Source organism: Artemia franciscana, chromosome 21, assembly GCF_032884065.1.
Source record: "Artemia franciscana chromosome 21, ASM3288406v1, whole genome shotgun sequence".
Taxonomy (NCBI): domain Eukaryota; kingdom Metazoa; phylum Arthropoda; class Branchiopoda; order Anostraca; family Artemiidae; genus Artemia; species Artemia franciscana.
In genome coordinates, this window is record NC_088883.1 from 20,033,495 (window position 1) to 20,047,068 (window position 13,574).

General features: G+C 32.8%; 1 protein-coding gene across 4 annotated transcripts in view; it reads right to left on the reverse strand.

Annotated features, from left to right (window-relative positions):
- The window catches only part of LOC136040749 (tRNA-splicing endonuclease subunit Sen34-like), a 35,364-nt gene that overhangs the window by 3,057 nt on the left and 18,733 nt on the right, over positions 1 to 13,574 (reverse strand). For 2 of the 4 annotated variants that reach the window (XM_065725060.1, XM_065725061.1), the window contains 3 exons: positions 11,805 to 12,043; positions 6,626 to 6,830; positions 2,506 to 2,685 (listed from right to left, as the gene is read on the reverse strand). In XM_065725060.1, the coding sequence (XP_065581132.1) occupies positions 2,506 to 2,685; positions 6,626 to 6,830; positions 11,805 to 12,043 (624 nt within the window). The remainder of the gene's footprint in view (positions 1 to 2,505; positions 2,686 to 6,625; positions 6,831 to 11,804; positions 12,044 to 13,574) is intronic. The other 2 variants (XM_065725063.1, XM_065725064.1) reach the window with 2 other exon arrangements.

Consider the following 13,574-nt stretch of genomic DNA (forward strand, 5'->3'; position numbering starts at 1 on the left):
ATACTGACTACAACTAAAACAACTTTAACAACCAAAATTAGATAGTGACAACAAGAGTGGAAATAGATTTAAGCACTGAATGACCAATAGAATGGCAACTCATAGCTAATTATTCCAGCTAGATATTTAAACTGTGATACTTAGATACTTAATAGATACTGACAACAAGAGTGGCAATAGATTCAAGCACTGAGTGACCAATATTAGATACTGACAACTTAACTTGGATACTAATTAAATTAAATACTGACAACAACTAAAACAACTTTAACAACCAAAATTAGATACTGACATCAAGAGTGGCAATAAATTTAAGCACTGAGTGACCAATAGAATGGCAACTCATAGCTAATTATTCCAGCTAGATATTTAAACTGTGATACTTAGATACTTAGTAAATACTGACAACAAGAGTGGCAATAGATTTAAGCACTGAGTGACCAATATTAGATACCGACAACTTAATTTAAAAAAATAAGGTAAAGGATATGGCATTAGACTTCACAGTCCCTACCAGCGGTGCTGATCTGCGTTTCTTGGCCCTTCAGCCAGGAAGTGCAATGGGGGGTTGGGGGCCAACCATCCTGTGCTTTCGCACAACTAAACAACTTTAACAACCAAAATTAGATACTGACAACAAGAGTGGCAATAGATTTAAGCACTGAGTGACCTATAGAATGGCAACTCCTAGCTAATTATGCCAGCTAGATACTTAAACTGTGATACTTAGATACTTAGTAGATACTGACATCAAGAGTGGCAATAAATTTAAGCACTGAGTGACCAATAGAATGGCAACTCATAGCTAATTATTCCAGCTAGATATTTAAACTGTGATACTTAGATACTTAGTAAATACTGACAACAAGAGTGGCAATAGATTTAAGCACTGAGTGACCAATATTAGGTACTGACAACTTAATTAAAAAAAATAAGGTAAAGGATATGGCATTAGACTTCACAGTCCCTACCAGCGGTGCTGATCTGCGTTTCTTGGCCCTTCAGCCAGGAAGTGCAATGGGGGGTTGGGGGCCAACCATCCTGTGCTTTCGCACAACTAAACAACTTTAACAACCAAAATTAGATACTGACAACAAGAGTGGCAATAGATTTAAGCACTGAATGACCTATAGAATGGCAACTCCTAGCTAATTGTGCCAGCTAGATACTTAAACTGTGATACTTAGATACTTAGTAGATACTGACAACAAGAGTGGCAATAGATTTAAGCACTGAGTGACCTATAGAATGGCAACTCCTAGCTAATTATGCCAGCTAGATACTTAAACTGTGATACTTAGATACTTAGTAGATACTGACAACAAGAGTGGCAATAGATTCAAGCACTGAGTGACCAATATTAGATACTGACAACTTAACTTGGATACTAATTAAATTAGATACTGACAACAACTAAAACAACTTTAACAACCAAAATTAGATACTGACAACAAGAGTGGCAATAAATTTAAGCACTGAGTGACCAATAGAATGGCAACTCCTAGCTAATTACGCCAGCTAGATACTTAAACTGTGATACTTAGATACTTAGTAGATACTGACAACAAGAGTGGCAATAGATTTAAGCACTGAGTGACCAATATTAGATACTGACAACTTAATTTAGAAAAATAAGGTAAAGGATATGGCATTAGACTTTACAGTCCCTACCAGCGGTGCTGAACTGCGTTTCTTGGCCCTTCAGCCAGAAAGTACAATGGGGGGTTGGGGGCCAACCATCCTGTGCTTTCGCACAACTAAACAACTTTAACAACAAAAATTAGATACTGACAACAAGAGTGGCAATAGATTTAAGCACTGAGTGACCTATAGAATGGCAACTCCTAGCCAATTATGCCAGTTAAATACTTAAACTGTGATACTTAGATACTTAGTAGATACTGACAACAAGAGTGGCAATAGATTTAAGCACTGAGTAACCAATATTAGATACTGACAACTTAATTTAAAAAAATAAGGTAAAGGATATGGCATTAGACTTCACAGTCCCTACCAGCGGTGCTGATCTGCGTTTCTTGGCCCTTCAGCCAGAAAGTGCAATGGGGGGTTGGGGGCCAACCATCCTGTGCTTTCGCACAACTAAACAACTTTAACAACAAAAATTAGATACTGACAACAAGAGTGGCAATAGATTTAAGCACTGAGTACTTAAATCTATAGAATGAATCTTAATAGAATGGCAACTCCTAGCTAATTATGCCAGCTAGATACTTAAACTGTGATACTTAGATACTTAATACTTACAGAGCCTATACAGATAAATACTAAGAAACAAAGACTTGTAAAAAAGAGACATTTTGTTGCTTTGAGAGGTTCAATATAAATAAATTAATTAATTAATTAATTAACATAATTAAGAGGTTCATTTACGCCCAGGCCTGGGATTTGAAAACGAAGAACGACTTTTTACCATTAATTATACATTTAAAAACTTATAAAACTTGTAGAAAGGTAAATTGTGGATTCAGAAGAAAAAGAGTATACCTGGGTAAACAAGAAAATCTCCTCCGAACTTTTCACCGCCAGTAATGTAAAATCCTTTCGCCCAGAGGTCACCATACACAGTAGCTCTGATCTTGTCATTTTCACTACTTGGATAATCCCAACTTATCGGTGCCAATTTTTCGCAATCCAATACAGGATGCTCTGAAAACAGTTTAATATCTACACATTAAACCGTTGGGAGAGAAGGGAGGATATTAAGGAATGTGAACATAATATCTGTCCCCCTTTTTATCTTATAATATAACTAGCTTCCCTGTGAGCTATAATAAGATCTCAAAAGAAAGAAAATTCAAGGGCACGGAAATACTAGGAACATATTAAAATGTATTTACTTTAATAGAATTTATATGTTTATTTATTCGGATAATTTTGGATAAACCAATATATTTAGTTCTTTCATCTGGTGTGTAACGAACAAACCGAAAGATTTCTCCACATACAGTTGAGAAGCACGGATTCGCCAGATCTATTCTACACAATTGCAGCGATTGTCCTTATTTTTTGTTTTATATTTTTATATTTTTTAATATATTTTTATATTTTTTGTAATTTTATTTTTTTTGTAATTTTGTAATTACAAAAAACTTTAATATTTTTGTAAGAGCGAGCCGAAACAGAACCTTTAAATATTTAAATTCAAATGACATATAATCCTAAATTAAACTTGGAGTTAACAATATAAAGAATTATAATGGAGTTAATAATAACTCTTAGTTAAGAATTATAATAACTATTAACAAGCTTTGTTGCCCGAAATATATTCAAAAGATTAACAGGAACTTAGAGTGGGATGGGGGGTAAACTATAACGGTTTTAGCCAGATGTTTGGGAAAAGATATTAAACAATTGTTTTCCCTTTCATCGAGTGGAGCTTGGTCTTCTGCTACTAATTTTAAAAAATAACCAGGATTGAGTGGAGGCAAATGAAAAGAGGGTAAGTAGAGACAATTCACACAGGTTAGGGATAATATAAAGGTAAAAAAGGTAAAGCGTACGGCATTAGACATTACAGTCCCTACCGGCGGTGCTGATCTCCGTTTCTTGGCCCTTCAGCCAGGAAGTGCAAAGGGGGGTTGGGGGCCAGCCGTCCTGTGCTTTCGCACCCTTCCGTGCTTAAGGGATAATATATTCTTAAAAATCTAGACAGGCAAATTTGTTGTATAAAAAAAAAAAATCAAAGAAAGTACAAAAAACGATCAATTTTCAGCGAAACGCTGAATAGAGGTATCTTTCAAAATCTAGAAGAGAAATGTCCCTTTTGCTCTTGAAGTATGCAAAAATTGCCACAACTGTATAGGCTAAATTGAAAGAGACTTTTTCATATTTAAAGTGTCATAAATGACCCCGGAGGATCTGAGTGTAACTCAAAACTTGACCTTATCGTATGGAGCAGATTCTAATGTTGGAGAGGATTCATATTCCAACCTCTGTTCCCCTGGTTTTATTTCGATTTATAGCCACAGAGAGAATAGCATTGGATCATAATTTAGACGATTAGCTGACGGTGGTTTGTATAAGTTTCGGATAGATCTTAGTTGAGTTCCCAAATTCATCAATTCCAAATTAAATGTAAATTAAATTTGGATTCCCCTTCTCTAACAATACAAAGAATATGAATATATTGAACGAAATGCCCAGATCTGAAGAAATACTCAGCAATAAGTATAGCATCCTACAATACTGAGCTTATTTAGATAAACCAAGTGATTCTGCAAAACGACCGATCATTTAGAATTTCTCAGGCCCTGTCTTCATTATAGCATTTTCATGCGAAGTCAACCGAGTGAAATTTGCGTTTCACTCATCGGATTTCCTGAAAAAAGCCCCTTTAATGTCCCCCTGATTTGTATTTTGAGCCCTAAAAGGAATAAATGGAGACTTGGGTAGCCAGAGAATGTAACTTCGAGAAGACCATAATATAGTCACAGCGTTAGTGAAAACTTCTCATTACGATTTATAACCTGAGCAATCAAATTCAAGAGTCTCCTCTTGAATCTACTTCCTCTACTACCTCTTGAATCTACTTCCTCTACTACCTCTTGAATCTACTTACAATTATTTCTTATGAATTCTGTTTCTGTTTATTTTTTTAATTACTACAGCATCCTTTTTGGCCATTATCTTGTTACAAATGAAAGAAAAATACTTCTATAAGATTTTTTCTATAAAAACTAATCTACTTCATTTAAAAAACAATGCACTCTAACAGTTATTTAAAGTTTGGAAGAATAGAAAGATAAGTCTACAAACCAAGATTAGAATATTGGAAGCTACAGTGATGACAGTGGTCAAATATGGCTCTGAAGCATGGGCAGTCCGAAAAGCAGATGAAAATTTACTAGATGTTTTCCAGAGAAATTGCCTACGGATTGTTCTGGGTACCCGGCTGACTGACCGTATTTCAAACAGTAGGTTGTACGAAAAGTGTGGTTCAATCCCGCTTTCTGGGGCTATAATGAAAGAAAGGTTGAGATGGCTAGGCCACGTTCTACGGATGAAGGATGAAAGATTACCGAAGATTATCCTTTTTGGCCAACCGTCTGGGGCTACAGGGAAAGCAGGTCGTCCTTGTCTGGGTTGGGAGGATGTCATAAATAAAGATTTAAAGGACATGGGAACTTCATGGGAGGGTGTAAAGAGGAAGGCTTTAAATAGATTAGGCTGGAGGAGGAGCGTGCGTAGCTGTGTTGGCCTCAGGCGGCTTGGTGCTGCAGTGAGTTATTAGTAATAGCAGTAGTAGTAATCACATATCAGCAGAAATTTCTCAAATCGACACAAAATCGTAATTTAAGTTGATCAAGCGCTTTGGGCAATAGCTCAAGAGTATAATGAGACAAAATCAGTTAAAACTATACTGCGTAGCAGAATAGTGTGGTTTAATTCTGGGCGTAAAGCAAATACTGCTTTTCAGACGGTTTTTAAGGTAGGAATAAAACATTGATTTTTCAGCGATAGCTACTCTTACCTACCCTTTAATGAAGATATATACCTTAAATTCATCTAAACCTATCTTTTATAAATATGAATCAGCAAACTAGGGAATTAAAGCTAAGTTTAATAGAAAAAAAATAGGAAAACAAGTTTGTATTTTTAACATTACGTAACAAATAAGAATTTTCTGATTGGGAATGGTACCTATTGCTATTTTCCTGTTAGAAAGGTGCTCCAACCTTAGATACTATATGCAGAACGTAGAACACTATCTATATGTTTATTATGTATAATAAACATAGTTGGATTTAGTCAGCGTTGCCAGTAAAATTTTTCAGTACTATGCAGGTTTTGATGATGACAGGTTAGGTTAGATTTGGTTCTTCTTTTCCCCGTTTCTGATATTTATAGCAAAATTTAACTTGACGTAAACTAACATAATCTAACCTAACTTTAAATTTTACCATCACAGCTTGCATAAGACTGAAAAAGCTGGCTCGCAAAGTTAATTGAATCCAAGCAAAGAAAACGGAATTTCAGAAATTCACCGGTGAATGTCGAAATTAACCCGATTTCGGACATTCTTGGAAACATATATGTTATGTTAATAACATAACAGATGTGGCTGCTTTGAATTCGTCACTAACATTTTCCAGTTGCTGAGCGAGAAAAACGACCGATTCAACAGCTGTTATACGAGCCACCATGCTTTCAGGACGACTGAGTTTATTCTGGACAATGATGGTGCAACGACCTTAAACAAAAATTACTGAGTAAACTAGAAATTCTTTGGGGCTGTAAAAACTGTCCCTAATTTAGTGGGTATTTTATGGGTATTCTAAATATCATGCAAACGTATATTTGACTGAATGGATTTTACAATAAGAGTAAACATTGGTTTTTCCTGAAATGAAAAAGTAGCTCTATTTCTAAAATTTAAAATTGTCTAATTGTGTATAAAAAAACCGATATTTTAGAAATTATAGATAAAACATTTTTGCAGGATGCTTGTAGCCTAGAAATAATATTTTGCTGAAAAATATTCCACTGGGCAAGAAATAAACATTCATTTATGCATGATTTTTTTTTTATTTTGAGTTTATAATGAAATGCATTGTACTATTAAGAGGTATCCAAACAACAGATATCCAATTAACAGGATATCTACCTGTGAATATTTGTACCAGAGCATTAGCTTGAGTTAGTTCAGGAATTCGTCTAATTTCTTCATCTACTGCTTGCTCTAGCGTCAGAGGAGGAGGTTCATTCCCACTTTTTGCAGCTTCTTTATTAAGCTTTCTCCTTTTTCCCTCAAGTATTTTTTCACCAGCTCGAAGAATCTGTTGCATCTTTTCTTCTTTAACTAAAAGGCGCTGAAAGAAAATTAAAAGCTAATTAGACAGCTCACTCTAAACCAGGAATGCATAACTTCTTATTTTTTTCTACCAGGGTGGTTAAATCTGGTCAAACCTTTTTTATATTTGTATCACACAAATTTGCTATGACAGTTCATGAAAATTTCACAAACTCCAGCATTGAGCAATTACAAAATAATCAGCATCACTAATATTCCATTTCGGGAAGGGTCAACTCAAGCATATAGGGAGTAAATATAAATAGGCTACTATTACAGATATTCCTATTTTATCAGAAATTATTCATTTAAAGTTTTAATTTCCCATTTTAGGATGGAGGGGGCCTGACACCCCAACCCTCTCTCTTCAGAGTCTACTACCTGAACTTCAATTTCCTAGTATTTTATGAATTTTCCCAAACTAATATTTGAATTATAGTTTTCGGGACAAAGGAAACTATTTTTGTATTAGGATAGATCTGATACCCAAACGAAAATATAATGTGAAAAATTTTTTTTTTTCTAAGTGAGAGTGAAGTGCGACATTAAGATCAAAATGGACGGAAATGACCCAATATACGAAAAAGGTTGCCTCCTCCTCAAACCCTTCATTATAGGCTAAGCTCGATATATATATATATATATATATATATATATATATATATATATATATATATATATATATATATATATATATATATATATATATATATATATATATAGCTCCTCCTCCATCCCAATCTATTCAAAGCCTCCCTCTTTACTCTCTCCCAGAAAGTTCTATCTCCTTTAAATCTTTCTTTATGACATCCTCCCACCCCAAATGAGGACGACGTACTTTCTGTTTAGCCCTAGACGGCTAGCCAAAACGGACAATCTTCGGAAATCTATCATCCTTCATCCGCAAAACGTGCCTTAGCCATGTCAACCCTTCTCACATTAGAGCCCTAGAAAGTGGGATTGAACCTCACTTTTCCTACAGTCTACTTTTTGAAATACGGTCAGTCAGCCAGGTATCCAGAACAGTCCATAGGCAGTTTCTCTGGAAAACATCTAGTAATCTGCTTCCGGTTTTTGGAGCACCCATAAATCAGAGGCATATTTGACCACTGTCATCACTGTAGCTTCCAATATTCTAATCTTGGTTTGTAGACTTATCTTCCTATTCTTCTAAGCTTTTTAACCATAAAAACACTCTGAGCCATGGCAATTTTGACATCTTCACTGCTCCCACCGTCTTTACTAATAATACTACTAAGGTAAGTAAAGCTGCCCACCTGATCAATCTTTCCGTTACCAAACGTCCCTTTTCATCTTCACTTATTCCTAGTCTTGGTGACTTAGTGTTCTTAACATTAATTTTCAAACCCATCCTAGCACCCTGAACTCGCAAAACCTCTAAAAGTCCATTCATTTTGCTCAGCCTTTCCTCTAAGATGCTTAAATCCTCAGCATAATCGAAGTCCAGGAAATTTTTTCTTCCCAATTTGATTTCGTATTCTTCCATTGTATTTCCTGTGCTCCTTAAGACAAAACCCAGCGTCCTTTGAAGTTACATGAGTCATTGGCGTCTACACTCTTCGGCTTGAATTAATAATTGAATTCTTTTGAGACGTCTCGTAGTAACATCTTAGTAACTTAGAAACGATGTAAATGTCCCAAATCTAACACTAACATTCTATTACTAAATTCCAAAATCAAGCATATTAATTGCATATTTTAAAAACGTTGAATATCTCGAAACTTGTCGGAAAAAGCACGACCGCCATAAGCTAAAGACAATATATAAATATATATATATATATATATATATATATATATATATATATATATATATATATATATATATATATATATATATATATATATATATACATATATATATATATATGTAAATATATATATATATATATATATATATATATATATATATATATATATATATATATATATATATATATATATATATATATATATATATATATATATATATATAGATATTTATTTATTTATTTATAACCCACTTATATATAAAGATAAATAGTGGAGCAAACACAAACGAAAATCCACAATAACATTACACACAAAAAAACAATAAATCACCAAAAATAATTAAACAACAATAACATTAAATAAATAAAATTAATGAAACAACCGAATTAAACCATGATGAAGCGACAAACGCCGATACGCTGTTTCCGAAATCTTTTTGCGCAAACCAGTCAGCTTTTCAGTAATATTCGGGAGGCGAAACTTATTTATTATTTTCCTATTTCTATACCAAAGAGGAAGATAAGGAAGATATTTACAAAAACGGAAATAGGGCACCCTAATACGTGTACATTCACCAAAAGGTTGTTGATTTCCACCAATGTTGGTGCTTAAGAATTTGCTAGCTTGCTGATTATATGTCTGGGGCGATAAGCCTATAGACGTCCAGAAACAAAACATACTAGGTATATATTTTTCAAACAGTGCATATGTTATACCTATTTGTAAACCAGAGGGATGCAAGAAATTTTAACGACTGCGATTAGAGAATCTCTCCTCCACATTCTAACTGAGTTTATATCAACATATTTATCTATTTTGACTCGCAATCCCTCTCAAATTGCTTGGAGAATGGTAAAAATCAACCAATAACTATAAACTGACTTCATATCAGACAAATAGAAACTACACTTAATAAGACAAATAATTGCAAGCGGTATTATAATATATACAAAATCTTAAATCTCAACTATATATGATATACGGCATTGGCATCAATTCGCAGAAACTTAGGGTGTGTCCTCATTTCCTACATTAAATAACTAAAATTGTGTAACTAAAAATATTATGAAATAACTAAAATTGCAGTGTGATGGTCCTGAATCAAAGCACAGTAATTATATATTTTACAAAGGATATTTAATTTCTACTAAGCTTGGCATTTAAGGATCCCGATCTAGTTGGTTAGAAAGCTAAGACGAATATGGGGATACAGAAGTCAAAAAATCAAAATGCCCCAAGAAAATATTCAATAGTTTTATTTAATAAAAGTAATAATAATATTAATTAAAATAAAAGCATATTAGATTAAAAGTATATAAAATAAAAAGTAATATTAAATAATAATTAAAAGTAATAATAATAGTATAAAAGTAAATAATAATTTAATGTAATTTAATACTTTTACCAAAGCTGGTATTTAAGAGTGTATTCTAAGGCTATATTGTTGATTACGGAACAAAAGCTAACATTGCAATATACAATTCCAAAATCTAAATACATTAAATACTGTATATCTTTTAGATATAATTCGGTTTTTACCAAGGTTAGTACTTAAGTACTTCCAAGACTGTTGGACACAAAATTATTGCAATACCAAGGTCCAAAATAAGTGTTGTCTACTCATATCAAGATTACTAGAACCATGCTGTCAAGTAAAAATGAAACCCTAGTCAGTAGCAGGGTTTAGTTTTATTTTTAGTTTTTAGTTTTTTTTAGTTTTATGTTCCATTTTTTTATTCATAGCAATTTCCATTCATTTTACACCAGATATCTCAGGTAAATCAAGTTGCTGCTTGCTCGGAGTTTTAAACTCTATCCTAACAGTCTACTGATGATTAATTTAGTAAAAGTAGTGACGAAGAAAAAACAATGATTCATTTAAAAGAAAAACAAAGAAAACTAAGAGTGCGTGAAATATTATGCTTTAATCAAGAAATAGAAACAGCAAAACAAACATCAATTATACTAAGTACTTGAATTTTATTTTTATCTCTAGGAAACATGCTTTTCTGTTTCTTATGATTGTTTTTTTTTTCTCTTTTCCCTTAAAAAAAATCTGAAGAAACATTACGGAAAAAAACGTGAAAATATTCAGGGAGGATGAATTTAAAAGCAAGTTCAACTATATGGCAGGTGGAGAACGTAAAGAAGAAAAAAAAACAATTTCTGTTTGGGTTTTAAATGCAGGGAATAGAAGATTATTGGTGGTAGTTTTGATACAATTATACAAGTGACAAAACCTAAAAGTAAGGTAAAGAATACAGTATTGGACTTTGCAGTCCCTGTCCTGTGATTTTGCACACCTTTCCTGTTTACATTTCTTGAATTTTCCAAGTTCCCATTTGTAGCTTAGTCTACTCTGGCTGATCTTAGAGAGTTACGCCACTGACCCCCGTTAACTAATAACCAGCAGCCCCAGAATTTGAGCCCCTGTCCTCACCGACAAGGTGTTTCAAGTCTAGCATGCTAACCACTCAGCTATGACTACTAAAAAAGGGGTCCCAGAGAGGTACAAATGACTAACAGTTAGGAATAAGGCTGCCAGCCTTTTGCAACCAAATGCACCAACCGTTCGGATGGAGCCAAACAAAAATATAATTATAAAAACATAAAGATTATTATAATGCAAGGGGGATAATTCAAGTCAACTAATTCATATTTTTGAAGTCCTGATCCTTACACATGACAATTTTTTTCCAAGATATTCATAAACTAAGTAATAATTGTTACATTTACTGAGGTATTTCAGAAAATACTAAAGTGTCTGAGTTTCTTTTGTAGTATGGCAACACTAAGCAAAACCCACAGGCTTTGATTTGTTAGGCTATTGTCAAGTTTTACAAAAAACTTGTTATACTCGTTACAACAAACAGCTTGACAACTCCTTATTGGTTTTTCAAAAGTATTGTTGTTTTTCTTCCAGAGTACACTAACATGATTTCGTAGATAAAATAGAAAAAGTAATTGTTGAGACTTACTCCACAAATACGAAAAATAAATAAGTGAACAATAAAGCCTTCACAACATTACTAGGTGATAAAATTAAGTAAATCTAAATTTAATTAATTTAATAAAATAAAATTAATAATTAAAAACTAAATAATAATTTAATTAAATTAAATAATAATTAATAATTAAAAAATAAAATTTAATAAAATAAAATTAAAAATAAAATAAAATTAAAATAATTTAATTAAATTAATTAATTAATTAAGCAAACCTGCTCCTCAAATGCTCTATTCTGAATCTCTTTGAAGTTATCAGCCGACTGCTTTGTAGGAGGAGATGCAAGATCCGAACAACTGAGCAACTCACAATAATTATTTTTCAGAAGAAAATGAGCTTCTTCATTCATTAATCTTAAAGGACGACCACATAAATTCAATTGCCTTGGTAAACTTGCAAGGCATCCTTCAAGCTGCCCAACAATCCTCAGCTCCTTTCTAAGGTAGAGAATATCTGAAAAAAAATTCAATGTCTTAATATTTGAATTTTAAATAGCGTAATTCAATGTTTGGAACAAAAGAGACACCTCTTGTAATACATTCTTGTAAATTGAAAAAAAAATAAAGAAAAGAAAACACAATTTCAAGACATATTCTTTCTCTATCTACACTTAGAAAACAATTCAAAATTTAAAACAAAAATCAAAAGCTTCCAAGAGGATGATAAAAGAGCGATTGGAATGCTCATAAGAGGGAGAGGGGCTCACAATACAGAGGGTGTCAAGTGTTTGATATTTTGCTATTATTGATTGATTTTTCTACAAAATGATATAATCCATACATTTTACTTGACTTTAATCCACCCCTATATTTTGTATTCTAGTTCAATATGGATGGGGACTTTCTCTTCAACCCTTCACCCAATCCAAGTTTTACAAAATATCGTTATCAGAATACTTGCTTTTTATGTATAATTGCATCAAAGTTAAGTCCACTTCTTTTGTAAGTGTATTCTCAAAAGTCACTGAGATTAATGTATGTTAATAATTTGGTTACGTCTAGGTTGGTGTTTTCTCTTGTTTTTAGAGGACTAAGTTAAGAAATTTGTCAGACGCGGACATTCAAAGGAGTTGTGATGTAATTGAATTTAAAAGACTGTTGAAAAATGGATTGTTTTCTAAATATTATTTTAACGATCACATTGGAAGCATATGTGATTGATAGAAAAAATGATAATAAGTCATTAACTTTTATTGATGTGTATTAAGGAAGGACCTGACTGTTGAAATAGTGGCGGCATGATACATGATGTTCTAATTGCGTTTTGTTTTGTCTTTTTAAACCCTTTCTGAAATTAATTTTATTCCTTTTTATTAACTATTCCTCCTCATTCTGCTGCTGCATTTGCAAGGGATATGGTTATGTATTATTTTTGTTAATATCCGATATTTAATAAATATATAAAACAAACAGAGAATATACTTATTGAAATGCGAATTTATTTTTAAACGAAAAATCGAGAAGAATGCACGTAGCCGATCAGAAGCAACTGGGATAAAGATTTATTATAGATATAAGTCCAGGTTACATTTCTCCACCATTTCCTAGCTTGGCCATAATCCGACGATTTCCATCCCCAAAATCATACTGACCCTTTCAGCAACCTTCTGGATGGTATGCCATAAGGCGTAAGCAATCCCTCACAAATACAATTGTGCCTTTCTTACATACAAAATTTGACATGTAATTTTTTAAAGGGTCAGTAATAGGGAAGGGTTAAATGAAAACTTAATATTTATGGTACAATCCTAATCAATAGACAAAATATGAAGATATTTTCAAGCTCCAGTTCCAATTCTTTTCCTATTCCTTAAAAAAAACGTTAAGAAATGTATATAGTTTGGGATTGTTATTCTTCCTTTAACTTGGCTCGAGTATTCTTTTCTTTGACTTTAGGCTTTGAAAACATAATTCCAAGGACTTGAGTAGGATTTCAGGCCATATAGGTTACTTTTTTTAATTTAAGGCCCTTTTTTTTAAATTCT